Source organism: Myotis daubentonii, chromosome 3, assembly GCF_963259705.1.
Source record: "Myotis daubentonii chromosome 3, mMyoDau2.1, whole genome shotgun sequence".
Lineage (NCBI taxonomy): Eukaryota > Metazoa > Chordata > Mammalia > Chiroptera > Vespertilionidae > Myotis > Myotis daubentonii.
In genome coordinates this window covers 35,797,178-35,820,100 of record NC_081842.1, presented here as the reverse complement: position 1 = coordinate 35,820,100, position 22,923 = coordinate 35,797,178, and the positions used below count along the sequence as shown (strand labels likewise).

Sequence of the window (22,923 nt, the reverse complement as noted above, 5' to 3'; positions counted from 1 at the left end):
TTTCCTGGCCAGTGTAGCTCAGTGGTCGAGCATCAACCCATGCACCAAGAGGTCACCAATTTGAGTCCCTTGATCCCCTGTCAGGGCACATGCCTAGGTTGTAGGCTCAGTATGGGGAGTGCTGGAGGCAGCTGATCGATTTTTCTCTCTCATCTATGTTTCCATCTCTCCTTCTCCCTTCCCCTCTTTCAAAAACCAATAAAAGTATATTTTTAAAAAATCAAATGCGCCAAAACCGGTTTGGCTCAGTGGCTAGAGCGTCGGCCTGCGGACTGAAGGGTCCCACGTTCGATTCCGGTCAAGGGCATGTACCTGGGTTGCGGGCACATCCCCAGTGGGAGGTGTGCAGGAGGCAGCTGATCGATGTTTCTCTCTCATCGATGTTTCTAACTCTCTATCTCTCTCCCTTCCTCTCTGTAAAAAATCAATAAAATATATTTTTTAAAAAAATCAAATGCTTTTTAATTTTATTGCTGTTATGGTCTGACCCCACCTAATGTCCCATCCTCAACTCACATAACTCCCTATCCTCTGTTCCAGCCACACACAATCTCAAAGTACCTATTTCTCTCTTTCTTGGTGCTTGTGATTGTTAGCTCTGTTCCTGAAACCCATCTCATACTTTTAGGCTTTAGATATAAACTTTTTGTTTTCCCCTCAGATGCTTCTGTTTCCAAAAGCATTTCATCTAAGAAATTTGGCCATCTGCCACTCACCTTTCAAAATTTAGTCCAAGCTTCACATGGAAATACAAGGTACCCAAAATAATTGAAATAAGAAGAGCAAAATTTAAGAACTGACAACTTCCACAAAGTACAACACTCACTACAAAGTTACAGTAATCAATGCAGCGTGGTATTAGCATAAGAACAGACACATAAATCAATATGAATAAAACTGAGAATTAAGAAATAATTGTATACAGCTATGCAGAATTGATTTTTAAAAGGGATGACAAGACACTCTATGGAAAAACAATAATCTTTTCAACAGATTGTACTAAAACACTTGATATCCACAAGCAAAAAAATGAAGTTGGATTCCTAAATCACACTATTTCTATAAATTAATTCCAAATGAAGCAAAGCACTTACTAATTGGCAATATGCATTTTGAATTATATTTACCAAAGTGATTCCTATCCTATGTGTCACTCCTGGTTTAATGAAGAGAAAATAAAATGATTAGATATTTAGTTATAATTGTGAATATCATGCTACACATTTAAAACTCTTAAAAGGCAAAAACCAATTCTCTTTGTTAGTTAATTATAGACTATTCAATAGTGATGTGTTGAGGTTACCTTGCTTTTAGAAAACTTCAGTGTTTACATTTTAACCTATTTCCTTATTAGCTTTAATCATTTTTCTTCCAAGACAATATTATCCCTAAAGTGACATTCTCCTTCTTTTACCTCTGAATATAGGGTCTATCCAGATGGGCAATGGATACTCGAGGAAAGGAATTCATTTTTCATTTCTTTAAATATATTTTTATTGATTTCAGAGAGGAAGGGAGAGGGGGAGAGAGGTAGAAACATCAATGATGAGAGTGAATCATTGACTGGCTGCCTCCTGCACGCCCCCTACTGGGGATTGAGCCTGCAACCCGGGCATATGCCCTTGACTGGAATTGAACCCGGGACCCTTCAGTCCACAGGCTGACGCTCTATCCACTGAGCCAAACCAGCTAGGGCAGGAATTCTTAATCTGGTTTCCATAGGCCCACAGGGGAGTTTATTTAAAGACATTTCTTCTAGGGGATCCATAAAGCCTCTGAAATTATAGGCAATTTTTTGAAGATTTTTTGTCCAGTTCTTTGGAAAGAAGATACATTTCTCAAAGCTGTCAGCACCTCAGGTAATGATTGCCACTTATTTTTTCTGCCCATCATCATTAATAACAGCCACGCTTTTGTGCAGAGTAGTGTGGTCGTAGTACCAAGCTAGACACCATAACAAATTAAAGACAGATAGAAGGCATCATTCAGAGACTCGGGTCTTTAATTGTCAATTGAGTAGATAAGTCTTCTACTTCTTCATTTTTATACACAACAGAGTAGAGTGCAGTCATGACCTCCAGGATCCCTTCTAGTGCCAGAACTCTAAACCCATAAATCATTAGTCACATACAGCAGGGAAGTTAAAGAGAGAGAAAATAAACAACATAGGGTCTTTAGGAACCTTTCACACTGCACTCAGCCAACAGAACCTCACAACTCCAAGCTGAAAGAGACTTAAAGCAGGATCACCAGCCCAACCCCCTCATTTCCTTCAGCCTCTCTATCTTTTGATTAGTGGTTGCAGTCCATGTGTCATGTGACTGCCACTGTTTCCTGCTCTGACTCTGAGATTTACCTTATCCTCCTAAAGTCTGCTGGAAAATGGCTTCAAACTACATGCCAGCGCATCATGCTAGTACAGTTGCTAGTTCCACTATAGTGCCAGAGGGTGTTTCAGGGACTGTTTCAAACATCTCCTGCCCTATTTCTAATTGCCACCCTTGAACTCTGTACAACAAACACCAAGGTGGTTACTCTGCTTCCTTCCCTCCTTTCTCTGTAGCATCTCATCTAACCCTATCAGGGTAATGACTCACTAACTTCCTTGAGCTTACCTCCCTCTTCACCTCAGTTGACTTGGCAGTGCCAAGGCTCATTCTGAGAACAGGTGTAGGACCAATCCAAACTTTGTTTGAGGGGAACCCAGGGAAGTTTTGTACTTGAAGGGGGTCAAAGTTTTGCCTTTGGGGAGATTTATTTTAATCTTTTTATTAAGAAACAGAAGACTCAAAAAGAATGTTTGACCCTCCACCTCTGCCCAAGAGATTCAGATGAAAAGACCTATCCCAGGGAAGAAATCTTAGGTTATTCATCTTAGGCTGATTTGAATTAATTATGGCAGCTAACAGGGACCTGTTAGTTAGATCACCCCCTGTGTCCCATTGAGGCAAAAACTGACCTACCATGTTTGTTCTGCTCTTCAACTATCTCTAAATTGCCTACTTCCTTTGAAATCTCAGATCCTGTTTCTCCATTTTTCCCCATGTCCACAATGACCTATATACATTTATTTCACTGTCTTTGGAGTTTTCATCTTATATGAATTACCTGGGCACACGTATTAAAATGTCATTTTCTCCTGTTAATCTATTGTATGTCATTTGAATTATGGGAGTAAAGGTATTATTTTTCAGCTCCCACACGCTTCTGCCCACATGGCAGTGACAGGGACTTGCCTGGTACCTAGAACCCTTTGTACCAGTTCCAGAGGCTCACTTGCTGGTTTTTTTGTTTGTTTGTTTGTTTTGTTTTTCTTTTTTCCTTTCTTTTTTTCCCTTGGTTTTACTGTCTCTCCTAAACTGGTGACCTGCCCAGCACCTCTGTTACTATAAATCCAGGTCCCTGTTATACTTTTTATAATGTCCTCATGGGAACTGGGTGCTGCTGCAGAATCCCAATCCTGGGTTTGTCCCAAACTCCTGGCTTCTTTCCATCTGCAGCTGCTGTCCTTTCCTGTTCTATCCCACAGCAGATAAACAGAAAGCCAATGCCTTTAGTAGGTGTTCACAGACGATATAGAATCACAGACAAAAACAAAGGCAACAATTTAAAGTTAAATATTCATCACTATCCTTAAAAATAGATCATATCTTTCCTGTTACAGGGACTTTTTTCAAGTCATGTCCTCCCTTAACCTGCTCTAACCATTCTGCAATTTTCAGAAGCGTCCTTCCTTCTCTAGCTTCTACCACAGAATCACACTCCTCACATAGTTTTGTGTATTTCAGAATCTATCTACAAGCTTTTACCATGCAGACATTGTGAATGCCCAGTTTCTGCTATGAAGTGCAAGGATGAATTTATTAGGCAAGATTCTATACCTTTCTCTCACAGAGCTGATACCAGGGCTAGGGTGTCAGGTTCTTCCCATTTATACCTGTGTGGGCAAGTGATAACATTATCAAGTCAAAAGCTAAAAAAATTAGTTAAACCTTATCAGGAACAGAGACTAGTGAGCTACCATAATAGTTGCTGTACTTAGCATTTTATATTTTTCTTCTTGATAATGGTGAAAATAGAGGCATGCTGTAGTTGATCCCTTTCTGAGATTATATATACATATATATATATATATATATATATATATATATATATATATATATATATATATATTATGACAATAAAGTCAAAGAAGCTGTTTTTGTAATTTCCTCTTGTATGAACTTGCTAGGGCTGCTATAACAGAGTCCTATAGACTGGGTGGATTAAACTAAATAAATTTATTATCTCTTAATTCTGGAGACTAGGAGTCCAAGATCAAGATGTCTGTAGGGTTGGTTTCTTCTGAGGACTCTCGCCTTGGCTTGTAAATGGGCATCTTCCCCTGTGTCCTAATTTCTTCTTAGAAGGACATGCATTATATTGATTGGGGTCCAGACCAAAGCACTCATTTTAACTTAAGTACCTCTTTAAAGACCCTATCTCTAAACATGGCCTGAGGCTTAATACTGAAATATATGAATTGGAGGCGGGAGATACAATTCAGCCCATAACACCTCCTGTCAAAATATAAACTAGAATCCATGGTCAAATCTACTGGAGAAGCTTCGTTTTGCCAGATCATCCAAATGCCTGTTATTTTACATAGTTATTCATATCTACCCCATTTATTCTCACAAGTGTCCTGGTTGGTCTGTGTATTATATAAATACCCTAAGCCTAAAGAAATATTCTTGGTTTTGTCCACTTTTTTCCTAGTATAGCAAAAGCCAACCCAGGAACATCAGACATCACTCTGAGTCAGGTTACTGAATTGTAAACTGGCCTGTGCTTAATAGTTATTTTAATATTAAGTTTAAATTTACTGAACTTATTAAATAATATTTATCAGTTTAATATTCATCATGGATTCCAAGTTTTCTTGGAATATTGAAATAATGGAGACTTTTATAGAGATGTCATAGTAACAACTTAAGTGTGCTGTGGAGCAGACGGAAATTTCAGTGATCTGTACTCCAGAAATGATTGCCTAAAGCAATCTTTTTAACCTACTGCTTGAAAATGTAAATATCTGTATTATCTTAAACACTGTCACTTTATCATTTTTCACAGGATAAAATTGCATTTTCATTCTGTCACTAAAATGGGGAAAACCACCTGAGGGACTAGTTAGAGAAGGCTGTTTAAGAGTTCCGTTCAAATTTGAGTTTCAAAAAAACACACAGATTTTGAAGATGGTTAGCAATGAACTGGAACAGATCATGCTGAGGAAAAGATTAGCTGAAATACACTGATTTTCTAGACTGTAGACGACACCAAAAATTCACTTATAAATCTAATTACAACTTTAATTGTTAAACAATCAGCCGGACTACTTTTTAGTTGCTGGGTGTTTTGCTTCCTGCTGACTCACAAGCAGGTGCACCGGCAGGTGTTAACTTTGCCATCACCATGTGACCTAACAGCCTTGCTCTTTTCTACTTTTTCTATTAGTGCTTTTTACATCACAAACAGCTAGAAATTTGCAAGAGCTGAGGCACAAACCATACATCTCGATGTAGTGGCATAAACGTAAGAAAGGATTAGAGGGTAGAAGGGAAAGGGGCCGGGGTGGCAGGGCAGCAATCCTACAGTGTGCTTGACTGAATAATAGTCCTTTAGCTCCTCTAAAAATGAGCTCATGGTAAATGCATTTGGGAAATTTTCCAAACGGCAGTGCTTTGGGAATTTTTAAAACACATCACAATAATAATAGGTTGAAAAATTCTATAGTTTAACCCTCCATTTCTTTAATATATTTGCTGAATATAATTTTGCAAGTGTTACTCAAAAGTCTGAGGAATTAATCAGAAAGTTAAGGAGAAAGAAAAAAGAAAGAAAGAAGGTTTTTAGGAGTCCTGTGACCAATACAAAGCCATAGGGTATTCAATAATCATATGGGGTATATACATGTAAGTCACAATCTTTGTGAATATACAGGTGGCATCATTTTATGTTGAGGTGTCATGGAAAGAGTTTATTACCTTGCTTATTTTCACTAGACAGAGCTAATTTTACATGCAAAAAAGATACTAAAGCTTGGAGTTTGGCTTCTTACAAAAGCAGTCCACGTTCACACTTCTTAAATGTCTAACACTGAGATGGTTATATCTAAAAAACAATACAAAACACACACATGCATAATATTACAAAGATTTAATTTTTCAATTCTCACTGGAAAATTTAGGGCTGAGTGGCTGTGGGTAACCAAAACAAAAGAACATATTTTTTCATCCAGGATGCATCTCTCAAATGAAATTGTATGAGACTGAAATTTACAATGCCAGCAGCCTGAAGCAGATGCAATAACACTTTAAAGTAGCATTACAAGATTTATTTTTACATACTTAAAATTCAAAAACTCTTCAGAGGATACTGGAAATGGAAAATGTTTACTTTAGAAGCACTCGACTATGTTTTGGTTCAACACTAAACCGTAAAAGAATTCATGAAGCATACCCAACATGTGGTTCTTAGTCTGCTTTTAAATAGATTTTAAATAATTCAAGTGGTACAAAAGGAAAACAGTCTTTAATTATCCAAGATTATGTACAAAAAGGGTCTCATGGATGATCTAAAACAGTAGATACCCACCAAAATTTTATAAAATCACTTTGTTTTAGGAACTTACTCTGCAGCTCTCATCCAATAGAACTTCCTTTAATGATGAAAATGCACTAAAGTAACCACGAGTGGCTACTGAACACTTTTAATGTGGCTAGTATAAATGAATTTTTTTATTTTAATTAATTTTATTTAAAATTAAATAGCCACATCTGGCCAGTGACTACTTCAAGGTATAGTGCAATTCTAGACCTCCTAATTTACAACCAAGAATGGAGTTAAAGCCAATTTTTGGTAGTAGACATACTGATGTCCTGTCTAGATTCTCCATTCTCTCAATGGAGAGCTGAAAAGTATATATCCATATCTTGATTTATTTAGCTATTTTCCAGTTAAAGTTTAGATCTATTTTATAGTAAATTTGAAGTAAAACTATAAAGAAACAAAACATTTTTACTATAATAGGTTTTGCAAAAGGAAAAACAGAATACATAAAGGCCAAATGCTGTATTTCAAATATATATGACTATATAATCATATATATAATTAAGTTTATATTAAAATTAATAGAAAACTTCTATATAGGTGATGAGCACACCTTAGTTGACATTGGATAACACATTTTAGAATTTTTATAGTTACCTAAAATAAATTAGTTATATGTGAATGATTGAAAACAATTTAGGAAGCAAATGATCATTAATAAAATTTAATAGTATATTATTGGATGCTATTAATTTAGGAAATCAAGGCAAGATTGTTAAAGGGACCAAGAGACTAATATAGGCAATTTTATGCCAACAAATTGGACAATCTAAAAGAAATAGATACATTCTTAGACACGTGCCACCTACTAGGACTGAGTCATGAAGAAATGGGAAATCTGAACTGACAAATTGCTAGTAAAGAGATTAAATCAGTAATCAGAAACCTCCCAACAATGAAAGTGAAGGACCAGATGGCTTAATTCTAACAAACCTTTAAAGAAGTAGTAACAATCCTTCTCAAACTTTTTCAAAACAAAAAAGAGGACGGAAACTTCCAAACTCATAATGTCAACATTACACTGAAAAAAAAAAAAATGAAGGAAAGAAAGGAAAGGAAATCATGGGCCAATATCCCTGATTGACATAGATGCAAAAATAATAGTGAACAGAATTCAGAAGTACATTGAGGAAAATACACCTTGAGCAAGTTAGATTAATTCATGGATTCAAGGATGGTTCAACATATGCAAAGCAATGTGATTCACTACATTAACAGAATGAAAGATAAAATCACATGATCACCTCAATAGATACGAAAAAGACATCCTATTACAGTTAAAAAATAATAATAATAACTCTCAAAATTAAACATCCTTTACGATAAAAGAAATTTGAAACAAAATTGAGTATAGAGGAAACATGACTCAAATGTAACCCACTATATTAAATATGACCATATATGTATGACAAGCCTTAGCTAAAATAATCACTATTGGAAAGCTAAAAGCCTTTCCTCCAAGATCAGGAAAAACAAGAATGTCCACTCTGACCACTTTTATTCAACATAACACTGAACATCCTGGCCTAAGCAATTAGGCAAGACATAAAAATAAAAGGCATCCAAATCAATATGAAAGAATAAAAATTGTCTCTGTTGCAGATGACATATATGTATTTCCAAAAAACACTTTCCTAAAAATATTAGAAATGATAAACAAATTCAGTAGAGTTGTGAAATACAAAATTAATATACAAAAATATGTTGTGTTCCTATATAAGAACAAACTATTGGAAAGAGAATTTAAGAAAACAATCCAATTTACAATAGCATCAATAATATAATAATAAAATATTTGGGAATAAATTTATCCAATGAGGTGAAATGTCTGTACATTGAAAACTATAAAATGTTGATGAAAAAACTGAAAAAGACACAACTAAATGTATAAATGTCCCATGTGTTTGGATTAGAAGAATTAATATTGTTAAAATGTCCAAAATACCCACAGCACTCTACAGATTCAATGAAATCCCTATAAAAACTCTAATGGCATTAGAATTTCTAATGAAATACAAAATACAACATTAAAATTAATAAAGAATGAAGAATGAACTACAAATATCTCAAAGAGCCAAAGCAACCTTGAAGGAAAAAAAAAAGATAAAGGCATTACATTTCCTGATTACAAATTAAATTTCAAAATAATCCAAATAGCATATTTTATATAATAAAGAGCTAATATGCAAAGGGTCATCACACCCTCACGCCCTCACGCCATAACGGCTCAGATACTCAACACTGGGGAGAGAGGAATGGGGACCAGCCAGGCTGTGGCTTGGAAGAGGGACAAACCACCCACCCCGCGGTCCTGAACACCAGCATCTGCGCCTGTGGTCTGGAAGAAGGACAAGCCGCCTGCTCCGTGGTCCTGGGTGCCTGTGGCTGTGGCCTATATAAAGCTGCCCGTCCATGGTCCCCTGCAGCTGCGGCCAGTCTGGGCAAAGCTTGCCTGAGTCCTGGGTGCCTGCAGCCAGCCAGAGAGAAGGAAGCCGAGGTCCCGGGTGCCAGCGACCGGTTGGAGGAGGGAATCCTGGGTCCTGGGTGTGGGGCAAGGCAGAGGTGGTTCGGGGCAATCGGGCCAGCAGGGGAGTAGTTAGGGGCAATCAGGCCAGAAGGGGAACAGTTAGGGACAATCAGGCAGGCAGGCAGAAGGGTTAGGGATAATCATTCAGGCAGGCAGTGGTCCCAGATTGCAAGAGGCAGTTGGAAAACCCCCGAGGGGTCCCGAATTGGAGAGGGTGTAGACCAGGTTGAGGGACCTCCCCACCCCGTGCACGAATTTTGTGCACTGGACCTATAGTCTACCTACACTAATAAAAGAGAAACATGCAAATTGACCATCCCTCCGCTATGCCCACCCGCCAATCAGATCGAGTATGCAGATTACTCCAACAAAGATGGCGGTTAATTTGCATATGCAGGCATGGAACGAAGACTGAAGACAGCATAGAAGGAAGCCAAGCACTGCAGAAGGGAGCAAAGTGTTGGAGAAGGGAGGCAGCCAAGGCAGCGGACATGGGATCAGAACCGAGGCAGCGGAGAAGGGAGGGAGCGAGGCAGCGGAGAAGGGAGTGAAGCAGGCTTCTCTCCAGCCGCAGGAAACCCTATTATTGCAGGTATCTTTCTGCAATGAGCCTCTAGTATCCTATGTAATAAAAGAGAAACATGGTAATTGGTGTACGACCGCTACCCTTCCCATTGGCTAATCAGGGCAATATGCAAATTAACTGCCAGCCAAGATGGCGGCTGGCAGCCAGGCAGCTTGAAACTAACATGAGGCTTGCTTGCTTCAGTGACGGAGGACTCCAACATTCCCCGCCTGCCGCTGCAGGCCTCTGAGCTGCAACTCGAAGTAACTATGTAACAAATATAGAAGCTAAACAAAACCCTAGAAAACTGCTTTAGTCGCTGGGCTTCAGCCAGCAGGATCGCAACATTATAAGCAAAGGCCAGAAACCTACTTTCAGCAGCGGAGGCCTAAGAGCTGGAGCCAAGTCTCAAAGCTAAAGCAGGCCCAGAATAAAAAAAGAAAAAGAAAAAAGGAGCGGTTGGGAGCTTCAGTCACCCCCAGCCTGAAAACAGCCTTCAGTCCCTCACCCAGACTGGCCAGACACCCCAGTGGGGACCCCCACCCTGAAGGGTGTGTGACCAGCTGCAAACAGCCATCATCCCCTCACCCAGGCTGGCCAGGCACCCCAGTGGGGACCCCCACCCTTATCCAGGACACCCTTCAGGGCAAACCAGCCAGCCCCCACCCATGCACCAGGCCTCTAGCCTATATAGTAAAAGGGTAATATGCCTCCCAGCACCAGGATCAGCGGAGCCGTGAGGCCTCCCGGCACTGGGATCAGCGTGACAGGGGGCAGCGCCCAAACCCCCTGATCGCCCTGCAGCTCTGTGTGTGACAGAGGGCAGGGCCACAACCTCCCTATCCACCCTGCTCTTTCGTGACAGGGGAAGGCACCCCAACCCCCTGATCAGCCCTGCTCTGTGCCTGATAGGGGGAGCTCCCCAACCCTCTGATTGCCCTGTGGCTCTGTGTGTGACAGGGTGCGGTGGCCCAACCCCCTGATCGGCCCTGCTCTGTGTGTGACAGGGTGCAGCGCCCCAACCCCCCCCCCACTGGCCCTGCTCTGTGTGTGACGGGGTAGAGCCATAACCTCCCCATTGGCCCTGCCCTGTGTGTGAGAGTGGCAGTGCCCCTACCCCCTGATCGGCCCTGCTCTGTGTGTGACAGGGGGCAGTGCCCCAACACCCTGATTGGCCCTGCTCTGTGCGTGACAGGGGTGGCGCTGCAACCTCCCCATGGACCCTGCTCTGTGTGTGACAGGGGATGGTGCCCCAACTCCCCCACCGGCCCTACTCTGTGAGTGACAGGGGACAGCTCCTCAACCCCCTGATCTGCCCTGCTCTGTGCGTGACAGGGGGGAGCTCCCCAACCCCCTGATCGACCCTGCTCTGTGCGTGACAGGGTACGGAGCCCCAACCCCCCTGATGGGCCCTGTTCTGTGTGTGACAGGGGGCAGTGCCCCAACCCCCTGATTGGCCCTGCTCTGTGCGTGACAGGGGGTGGTGCCGCAACCTCCCCATCGACCCTGCCTTGAATGTGACAGGGGGCGGTGCCGCAACCCCCCAATTGGCACTACCCTGAGCGTGACTGAGGATGGCATCTCAACCTCCCGATCCGCCCTGCTCTGTGCATGACATGGGGCGGCGCCCCAATTGGCCCTGCTCTGAGCCCAAAGAGGGGCTGCACCTAGGGATTGGGCCTGCCCTCTGCCACCCGGGAGCAGGCCTAAGCCAGCAGGTCGTTATCTCCTGAGGGGTCCCAGACTGCGAGAGGGCACAGGCCAGGCTGAGGGAACTCCCTCCCCCCTGAGTGCACAAATTTTTGTGCACCGGGCCTCTAGTATATATATAAAATCCTAAGTGACCATTAGGACCATCTGGTAGCTATGACGCACATTGACCACCAGGGGGAAGATGCTCAACACAGGAGCTGCCCGCTGGTGGTTAGTGCGCTCCCACAGACAACCTCCAGCAGCCAGCCAACCTTCTGCAGTCCCTCTCCCCAGCCATCCCGATTGGCCCTGATTGCTGACCAGGTTGAGGGACCCCACCCATGCATGAATTCATATACCGGGTCTCTAGTTATTAGATAAAAAACAGACACATAAATCAATAACACACAAAGAGAGACCAGAAATAAAACCATGCATATTTGTTAAATTAGTTTAGGACAAAAGTGTGTGGGCTATGAAATAAAAAGGTTAGCCTCTTCAATATTGAACAAGATAATTGCCAAATTTTACTTTAATATCTGCTCATGTACAAACAGTCTAATTTGACCCTATAATGAAATGTTTAAATATATCCATACATTTTGCACAAAACGAAACCCTACCCAAATCCTCCTCCTAGAACTTGTTCACTAGGGTATTTAAAGGTGCACAACTTCACCTGACATGGAAGTTCTTTTCCAGATATTCAATTTGACCTGGGGCAGCTCAATCAAAACTTATTCTTAGTGGGAATTCTTAGAAAATGAGAGATATGGATTTTTCTGGCAAATGGATATGCCGACTCCAGAACTTCAAGTCTCCCTGAGAGCAAGTCAAATTCTAGCAACAACAATATTTGTAACAAATATAAAAATAAATAAATAAATGGTTGTAAGAAAGTCAATATTCACATGCAGAAGAATAAAACTGGACTACTACTTAATCCAACCAACAAAATATCAAATCAAAATGGATTAAAGATGTCAAGATAACACATGAAACCATACAACTACTAGCAGAAAACATAGGGAGTAAGCCCTTTTACATTGGTCTTAATACTATTTGGGGGGGGGTGCGGGGGGGATTTGACACACCAAAAACAAAGGAAACAAAAGCAAACGGAAACAGTGAGATTACATCAAACTAAAACTCTACTGCACACCAAAGGAAACAATCAACAAAATGAAAAGTAGCATGTGGAATGGGAAATAAAAAATTCAAAACCCCTATCTGAAAAGGGTTTAATATCCAAAATATGCAAATTCTAACACTTGTTAAAATGTCTACTATCAACAATTCAAAAGAAGCACATGCTGATGAGGATGGGGAGCAAAAGGAATTCTTTACACTGTTGGTGGGCATGTAAATTGGTACAGTCCCTATGAAAAACATTATGAAGATTCATTAACAAATTACCATATGATCCAGCAATTCCACTTCTGTGTATATATATCAAAAGGCAATGAAGTTATTATTTCAAATAGATGTCTGTACTCCTATACTCATGGCAGCATTATTCCCAATAGCCAAAGTATGAAAAGCTCCCATGTGCCAGTCAACAGAGGAATGGATAAGAAAAATATCTTATACAAAAAGTATTCAGCTTAAAAAAAAAAAAAAACACGGAAAAAATTCTGCTATTTGCAACACTGTGGATGAAACTGGAGGGCATTATGCTAAGTGAAGGTAAGTGAAATATGCCAGGCAGAGAAGAAAAACACTGCAAAGTATCACATATATTTGGATTAAAAAAAAGAAAAAGGAAAAAGTTGAACTTATAGAAACAGAGTGTAATGGTGGTTGCCATAGTAGAGTTGGGGGAAGAGGGATAAGAAAAATCTGGCAAAAAGAAACAAACTTTTACTTTACAATAAGAGTAAGATCTGAGGATCTAATGTATAACATGGTGACTATAGTTGAGAATATTGTAAGGTATAGTAGAAATTTTCTATGAGAGTAGAACTTAAGTGTTCTCCTACATACAAAATAATACTGTGAGATGATGGATTTGTTAACTCAGTGGTGGAAAGTCTTCACAATTTATACATATATCAAAACATAATGTTGTAAACTTAAAATATATTACACTTATATTTGTCAAGTATCACTCAATAAAGCTGAAAAATCATTAAAAATTAAAAAAAAATAAAAGTAGTTAATGAAACTCTTAATTACCTTGACTTATTTAGGGAGAATTAAACAATAAATAGAGCATGGCATTTCCACATGTACGTGGACAATTTTTATATATCCGCTGTATAACTAAGTACTAATTTTTAGAATGGTTTGGTATAATACAGGTTATTTTCTGCCACTAGCTAGAAAATAAAAATTTACTTTAGAAAATTACATCCTAGTTTCTGAAAGACATCAACAAAGAATACTTTAGGGTTCACTATTTTTTTGGAAATGACCTTCTTAAGGCATTGATACTTATATATAATAATGTATAATATATATATATATTATTTTCATAATATATAAGATTATGAAATTTCATAATTTTCATAACATATAAGATTATGAAAATTATATGTAACACATTCTAATACTGAAAACCCATTCTTCATAATAAATAAAGAATTTTTTAAAAAGATTGCTATTTTTTTGTTGCCTTTATCATTTGACAGTGAATAAAAAACAGGCTGTATTGACTTTTATTAAGTTTACATGTGACAACAGTTGTACTAATGATATTTTTCTCTAAGAAAAGTTTGTGAACAATAATATCTGATACTGGAGCTATTTATGGTTCCTGACCTTCGCAGACAAGAAAGCATGAAAACTGGCTGGGAAAAGTAAAATTAGTTATATTCATCATCATGATTTCTTATTTCTCAAGTTCATTCCTGTTCTTTTATGCTATTTTAGCTGGTATTTTCTGCTCAGCTAGTGTCAGTTCCTTGAAAAGATGGTTGTGCTAATGATTGCAACAATAATTTAAATCTTTGAAAAAGACAATTAGATGATTATATTTTCCAAAGTTTAAAGCTATTAAATAAAAAGGTTTATAAAGTTGGGAAAATGACACAGTTTTGAATCTTTTTCGCTAAAATAATCTTCATAATTTTGAGATTGAAAAAAAAAAGTCTTTTTGTACTTGCTGTTTTCCCTTACATTTTTATTTAGTTATATAATTGTCCAATTAATTTATTTTGTTATATGCAATTTCCATTACTATAGGTAAACGTACAAAACAGTACTTTTAGAGAATATTGAAAACTGCATGTGATTCAATCTAAATTTGTTCTGATTTCATATTGATACAGTCTAAACCTGTAGGCAAGCTTTATAATTTTACCATTATATCTCACCTTCAATGTTACCCTAGAGCATGTATTGAAAGTAGGAGAAAAACAACTGAAGCTAAACTTTGTTCAGCATTAGATTTGGATCATTTGTCTGCTGATATCACACCAAATGCAACTTATTTTCATAAATCTCAATGACCTCAGTTATGCATGGTAGATGCAAAATAAGATTGTTTCATATGTTGTATGAATATCTAACCACTATGCTGTATACCTGAAACTAATATGATATTGAATGTCAACTGAAGTTGAAAAATAAAGATTAAAGTGAAATGAAACTGCAGCTCCAAGGTGGAGTCACTTGCACCCAGGAGAGCAAACCAAGACTTATTGTAATTGCACTTCATCCCCTCCCAGGAATGTGATCCTAAACCAGTCTGTCTAGAATTCCCTGATGGAGACCAAGGAGGTATCTGCCTGATAAGAACCCTACCTCCCTTCCCCCAAAGAAAGGTACCTTGCCGGAAAAACAAAACAAAACTAAACAACAAAAACAAACAAACAAAAAAACACCTTTCTTTTATTTTACTAATAACTAGCTTGTCCTGCCCAGGTCAGGTTCTACCCCTAAAAAACCTTCCATTTTTTGAATTCTCAGAGCACCTCTCTGTTTACTGTGGACACTACAGTTCATGAATCATTCAATAAAGCCAATTCAATTTTTAAATTTACTAATTGATTTTGTTCATTAACATTTTATTCATTGTGATGAAAATGCATTGAAGAATCATTTCTTTTTTAAGCAGCAGATTTTAGCATCCTCTTAGAATCAACATGGACCTCTGTGGAAACTTGATTCCTAAACAGATAGAGTGTGTGTTTAATTTAAAGAACATTCTGAGTGACTAATGTACTAACTGACACACATTTCATATGAACAGTAGTCATTCAAAAAATGTTCTTTAAAAGGAGACATTGATACAATCAATTGAAAAATTCCCTGTTTGAGATAAAACACACACACACACACACACACACACACACACATATGGAGCAGCATAGAGAGGGTCACTGGGGAAAAATATTTTCAACAATAAAGATACATTTTTTTACAAATTAGAATTTTGAAAGAAACCCTGTGATTTTAAATAAGCCCTTTTTTAATATGTTGTGAATTAAACTTTCTGAAAAAAAAATATGTAAACTGCTTAACAATGAGCATCTCTTTAAATGGTTCCAAGAAAGAAGCTGAACAATATTGCATATAAATCTAAAGCCTTTAGGACATATACAAGAACCACCAGTTACCTTAAAGTGGTAAAAATATGGATACTTTATTGTTTCCTCACCAATTGATGAGGCATTTCAAGCTGTGAATATCTAGTATTTGCTTTGACAACTAGGCATATATTTATATTTTCTGCTGTTCTAGTCGGGGAATAGTTTAACATTGTCTCAGTTGATTTAGTATCAACTCCAGTGAGCCTTTAGACATTTGTCAAGGTAACTGGACCAAGAACACCTGGTGAAGACTTGTCACAAATTACACTGATATTCTTTAATGGTCTTGGTTGGCAGGGAGGATGTTGAACAGACAGTACATAAACAACACAGATCCATTGAACTATAACACTGGGAATTTAAATAGGCTGTGCTGTTTGATACCCTCCACTAGAGTAAAACCACTGAAAATTCTGACTTTCCTCTCTAGAATTTAAAGCAAAGAAAAACAACAACAACAAGTACAAACAAACAGGATTATAACAAATACAGACAGAGAGATGAAGCATTAAATTGGGATGGATTTCAGGAAATAGTGGATCTGGAGAATTAAGTCTAAGTCAAGATGAAGTAAGTATCTTGAATTTCAATTAACTAGTAGTCCATAGATTAGCCAGGCAATTGTCTGGAGATAGTACTAACATTAAAATCAACTCTGTAGACAACAGAATTTCAGAAGGTAAATTATTAAAGCAAGTGCATGGAAAGCATTTATAACTCCGATTACTATTTTTAGTCCTTCAGATAGAAGACAATCTTAGTGCTAGAAATTGGAAAAGAATTTTCTTTTCCACTTGCAATATAGACCAAGTAGAATACTTCTTCCTTTTAAGATATCTATTTCTTACCTTCCTATTGTTATGCTCCCCCATATCTTTCTGATTACCTCTTTGTTTTGAGCCTCACCCTATGTAGCTGTTTGACTAATAATTTTAGCCAAGTACATTTGGATTAGAACTGATCACTTGTGTTACAATTATGGTCAGTTACTGTAAATATCAGTTTTTAGGACTTATTTACCTGTGTCCCTAGGTAACATTTTCAAGTTACTTGTGCTTCAAGCTGAGAATAGAACTGTGCTACATGTCAGTTAGTATTCTAAAATTACAAGTTTCTAGATGAGATTTGCTTGGGATATAATTTAAAGTAGCTGAAAACTTGTAGCAAATTGCTAAAAACAGTTATGATGCATTTTTTATTTTAGACATTTAATCCTTGACATAGTTGATAACATATCATCGATATTAAGATAATAGATTTGACATTTGATATCCTAACACTTTAATTAGAATTTTAAAACTTTTTGAATCAATAGATTATCTGCTATTTTGTTTGGCAGAAGAGATGAGAGAGAATTGAGAGAAGCCTTTAAGGAAAAAAGAAAAATCATATATTTTGTAAACAAACCTATCATGTGTAAGTGCTTATACAAACTTTTTAAAAAATTAGTTTTAATGAGGTTCATTAAAATCAACGTATAGCCCAGGATAAGAATCATGGAAGAAAATTAGGCATGTTAACAGAAAAAGTTATTCACTCAACAAATATTAACTGAGAGCCCACTAAACACAAAAATTGGGTTGAGGATCCAAAATACATGTTTCTAAGTCCTGATTGAGGTGGAGACGACAAAATTAAAGGCAGCAATAGAAGATGAGATCACAAAGTGTAGGTAAGTAGCCCCAGTGGTAGATAAAGAATGTATTCCTGAAGTTTAGTGGTTCTCAAAATTTAGCTGTATCAGAATTTCCTGGAGAGTCTGTTAGGACAAAGAAGGTGGGCCTCTCCCTCAAAGTTCCTATATCAATCTGGGGTGGAGCTTGAGGTTTTGCATTTCCTTATTAACAATCTGTAGGCTGCAGATATAGATACAGGTATAGATATTCTTCTTTCTTAATTTTGAATAAAATAAGGCTCAGAAAAGATAATAAGCAAACTGAAGCTAAAGACTTGTTTTTGTTAAAAATAAGGCATTCTTTTTTTGTGTAATATGAGCAAAATTTATTTAAAAACTTTTACTCTTTGCTCTAATCCTATATAATAAAAGGGTAATATGCAAACTGACCCTAACAGCAGAATGACTGGGAATGACTGGTCACTTTGACACACACTGACCACCAGGGGGCAGATGCTCAGTGCAGGAGCTGCCCCCTGGTGGTCAGTGCACTTCCACAGGGGGAACTCTGATCAGCCACAAGCCAGGCTGACGGCTGCCAGTACAGCGGTGGTGGTGGGAGCCTCTCCCGCCTCCTCAGCAGCGCTATGGATGTCCGACTGCAGCTTAGGCCTGCTCCCCACTGGCAAGTGGACATCCCCTGAGTGCTCTCGGGATGCCAGAGGGATGTCTGACTTCCAGCTTAGGCCCATTCCCTTAGGGAGCGGGCCTAAGCCAGCAGGTGAACATCCCCCAAGGGGTCCCAGACTGCGAGAGGGCATAGGCCAGCCTGAGGGACCACCCCTCCCTGAGTTCACAAATTTTTGTGCACTGGGCCTCTAGTTCTATAATAATAAAGAACTATTTGGATATGCAATGAGACTTACTGAGCAGAACTACCACATAGGAAGTCCCTGTTTCTTGTCTGGGCAGTCCATTTGGATCATGTGTTATAGAAGAGTGTATTAGCACTCTGTTTAAAAAACATTTACTTGAATCAATACAAACATTGTAGTATACTTGTCAGCAATCAAAGGGAGTGAACTACACAACACCCATACTGAGCAAAAGAACCCACACAAAAATGCATACATATTGCTTGTTTCCACTTTTATGATGTTCTAAATTTTTGTAGCATGAGAAAAGTGAGAGGGTGGTTAGCTGGGGCTAGTGATGTGGAGTGACTCTGAAAGCACTAAGAACTTTCAAAGGTGATGAAAGTGTTTGTTTGTTTTTTAACCTAGAAAAGAAAATGGTGTATGGATATTACATGGGTGAGTACATGAGTGTATTCTTTGGTCAGTTAAGAGGCATAGAGATTACATGGGTGTATCCTTTTGTCAATTAAGATGTGTGCATTTCAAGATATGTAAAGTTTATCTTGAAAAATAGCAAGGGGTGATATGGGATGTAAGGGGATGTACAAAACATATCCTGGTAGAATGTGTGTAGTTGATGACGCCAAAGGAGACATACAGAGAGTTCATTATACTGTTTTGTTTACTTTGCTTATATTAAAAACAAACAAACAAACAAACAAACATAAACACCTCTTTGGATTTTAGTCAATCTCTACTACTTCATTGGAACTTAAACATCCTTAGGCTAGTAAATAAAATAAAGTTCCTAAAACTGGAAAAAGAGGTATTTTTGTTTTTATTAAATTTATTGGGGTGACATGGGTCAACATGAACATATAGGTTTCAGGTGTGGGTTTCTATGTTATAAGATCTGTATATTGCACCAGGTGCCCACCACCCAAAGTCAAATCTTCTCCTGTCACCATATATTAAGGACCTCCTACTACTCCCAAAATAGATTTTTATTAATTCCTCTAATAATTATTCAGATACTATTGTTCACTTTGAACAAATTATTATTTGTAGTTTTTATTTACAATTCGCAACCTTCTTTCTCCCCCAAAATTTTTTGAGGAGGGTTGCATTATTTTTTTAATGTGAGTAAATCCATAAGACGCAGACAATTAAAAAAATGTCAACAAAGAGGGATAAATAAAAATAAAACAGGGGTATAAATCATTGCAGTCAATCAGAGATCCTTAGCATACAAGGCAAAAAGATAAATATATTGGGCTGTATTTGTGCCTTTCCTGTGTGTTACAGGTACAAAAGAGGTCCTCTCCCTTCCTCACCCTTCCTCACTCTGTCATTATATTTGTAAAAGAATTATTCATGTGAATAATCTATAAGTACATGAGTAATATAGTAGATAATATCATGTATTAAACTGTTATTTTGTCATTACATTTAAAAATTCTGATTTCTATTTTGCAGAAAATGATTAGTCATTTTATCTTTGTTTAAGCATGTCAGTGGCAAGTAAGACTACTGATATTGTAAAAGTATATCTTTAAAACGTATTCCTAAGGAATGATGGAAATGGAAAATCATCACTTGGCAAATACCAGATAAAAATTTTAATAAACAAGAACCATTGATGGATGCTACCATTTATGGGAAAAGTATGATAAAAAAGATGTTTACATAGTCTCATCTTTCCAGAAGACCTTGATTAATTATAAAATAAAAAATAGTAACTGTACAGTGGAGCAAACTGTCAGACATCACCATGAACAAGGGATTAAAGTGAGCATCATGAGACATGAGACATATGCACAGTATGCACTGCCTTATGTGATGCACTGAGAAGGGACATCATCCCTTCCCCAGTATCCCTGCCAAAAATGCAGAACCACAATATGATCGTCAGAAAACACTGGGCAAGCTCAATTGAGGGACATTCTACAAAATCAACTACCAAATATTCTTGAAAGGGTCAAGGCAATGAAAGAAAGCCTTTCAGATTGGAGAGGATTAAGTAAACTAGGAAACTAAATATAGTATGGAGTTCTGGATTGGATGTGACAGCAGAAAAGAAAATAGTAAGAGAATTGAGGAAATCTGAAAAAAAAGTCTATAATTAGTTAATAGCATTGTATCAATGCTAATTTTATGACTTTGATAGTTTTATTGTATAGACTCTGGGATAAATGTATACATAGTAACTTATTTGCAACTTTTCTGTAAGTAGAAATGACTTGAAAAGAAAAGAAAGCATTCTGAGATTGCTCAAGACTAGCCAGCATTTTACTAGACTTAACTGCATTCCACATTTATGAAATGACCTGCGTCAAAATAATGTTTAGAGTAAATGTTGTCAGCTGGGCAACTTGCCAGCTTAAGCAGAGTATCCATAAAGTGTCTACTTTTCAATAGCATTGCAGCCCATTGATTTGTCACAAATACTTAGCTGCCAGGTGCAACCTCCCTAAACTGAGGCACTGAAATCAGGGAATTCTAGAGAATCTCCAAATAAGAGAGCTGGACAGATATTTCTGATTCACAGAGAGTACAGATGAACACCTCCTAATTTTAATTTAAAAATTGTACTGAGACAGTAGATCATACAAAATACAGATCAATGAGGTCCCAAAGGAAATTCTTACCTGAGTTAAAGGAGTATTTTAGAAAACAGAGCTGTAATCAGTAGACACCCCCACACACAAATCACAAATTATAACTCCTACCTCAATTTATTTCTTTGTTGGAGAAATTTATTGATTGATTGGTAAAGTCACACCGGCTGGACTTGAGTAAGATAATTAGTAAAATCTTTTGTGATATTTTGTGGAGAACAAGGAAAATATTGGTAGAACACATAAATAATTGCATAAAAGTTTCGGTAGTTTAATTACTGGCTGAAATGTCATGGTTAATGGGTTAGTATCACCCTGGAAGAAGGTCCAAGGAGATTTTCCGCAGCCAAGTCTGTATAAATGTAATACCGGTCATTGGCACATGGGACAAAAATTCAAAGCTGAATGAGCACCTGCCAAAATCACAGTTATCTTTCCTCTGCCACATGACCCCTTTACATGAACACAGCTTCCAGGGAAGGGGAAGGATGTTTGATGCAAAGAAGGCGCCCTCTGTACTGCCAGAGACTGGCCAAACCAGTGAGATCCTTTCTCTTAGGGAACCACACAAACTGATCATATTAACTCCACTCTTTTCCAACATCATTTCTCACTACTTTATTCATCTAACTTAACTAAATATATCCCCAGACTCTGGACTTAAAGTTATTATAGCTATTCCAAAGCAGCAGGCATTTTGTGCACATGTTTGCCACCAACACGGATTGCCCATTACACATGGTGTTAATTTTTCTTCTCAGTCAATCAATAATAACATATAAAATGTGTTTTTCTTTGTTCATGGTACTGTAATTTATGAAGACAGATAATCTATTAAAGACTTTTAAAAATATCTATTCCACCCCTAGCTGGTTTGGCTCACTGGATAGAGCATCGGCCTGAGGGCTGAAGGGTCTCAGGTTCAATTCCTGTCAAAGGCACATGCCCAGGTTGCAGACTTGATCCCTAGTGTGGGGCATGCAGGAGGTAGCCGATCAATGATCCCTTCTCATCATTGATGTTTCTATCTCTCCCTCTCTGAAGTCAATCTGTGCACCGGGCCTCATATATACTAGTCCATATAAGCAAATGAGTAGTTTGTAGTCTGAGAAAATACAAAATTCACTTTTTAAAATATGGAGTGGTAAGAATTCTTTGACTTTACTATCCCTTGCTTAGTTTAGGTAGCATGTGTTTATACATTGCAGTCTTGTAATGCACACAAGAGTAATGAAGATTATCAGGGAACTTACCAACACTTGGATAACCAGGCGTAGAAGGGTCTCCTCCTGGATTCAGCGACACCATGAAGGTGTCATCGTCAAGATTTGCAGTCTTTGGTAAATCGCAAGGATCAACATATAGAAGGACACCTCCAAATCCAGCCTTTTCCAGTAGGGAAAGCTGAAAGAGGAGAATAAACTATTAAAATATTACCTTATGCATTAAAAGTTCATATACTGCCATATCATGAATGTGACTGAGATAAGATGACTCCCTTTTTTGTGTTTTTTTTTTCTCTTTTAAAATAAACAGATGCTTCAGACTTTCCAGTTATCAAGCCCAGCCAGAGAGTTGTTCTACCAGCCTCTCCCATTTTTTCTCTATCTCAGTGGTCGGCAAACTGCAGATCACGACCCACATGCGGCTCTTTGGCCCCTTGAGTGTGGCCACGAAGTTTCAATCGCACTGTACGTGTGTGCCCACATGTGGTATTTTGTGGAAGAGCCACACTCAAGGGGCCGCAGTTTGCCGACCACTGCTCTATCTCAACAACATTTACGCAACATTCCTATAATGTCGATAAATGGGTAGACTCTAGTCCAGTATGGCAAGTGTCCTTATAAGAAGGGGGAGAGATAGTAGGGA

The 22,923-nt window shown here is 38.2% G+C and overlaps 1 protein-coding gene across 3 annotated transcripts in view; it reads right to left on the bottom strand.

Annotated features, from left to right (window-relative positions):
* The window catches only part of NAALADL2 (N-acetylated alpha-linked acidic dipeptidase like 2), a 1,191,965-nt gene that overhangs the window by 445,643 nt on the left and 723,399 nt on the right, over positions 1 to 22,923 (bottom strand). For all 3 annotated transcript variants that reach the window (XM_059687069.1, XM_059687068.1, XM_059687067.1), the window contains one exon: positions 22,308 to 22,458. In XM_059687069.1, coding sequence (XP_059543052.1) covers positions 22,308 to 22,458 — 151 coding nt within the window. The remainder of the gene's footprint in view (positions 1 to 22,307; positions 22,459 to 22,923) is intronic.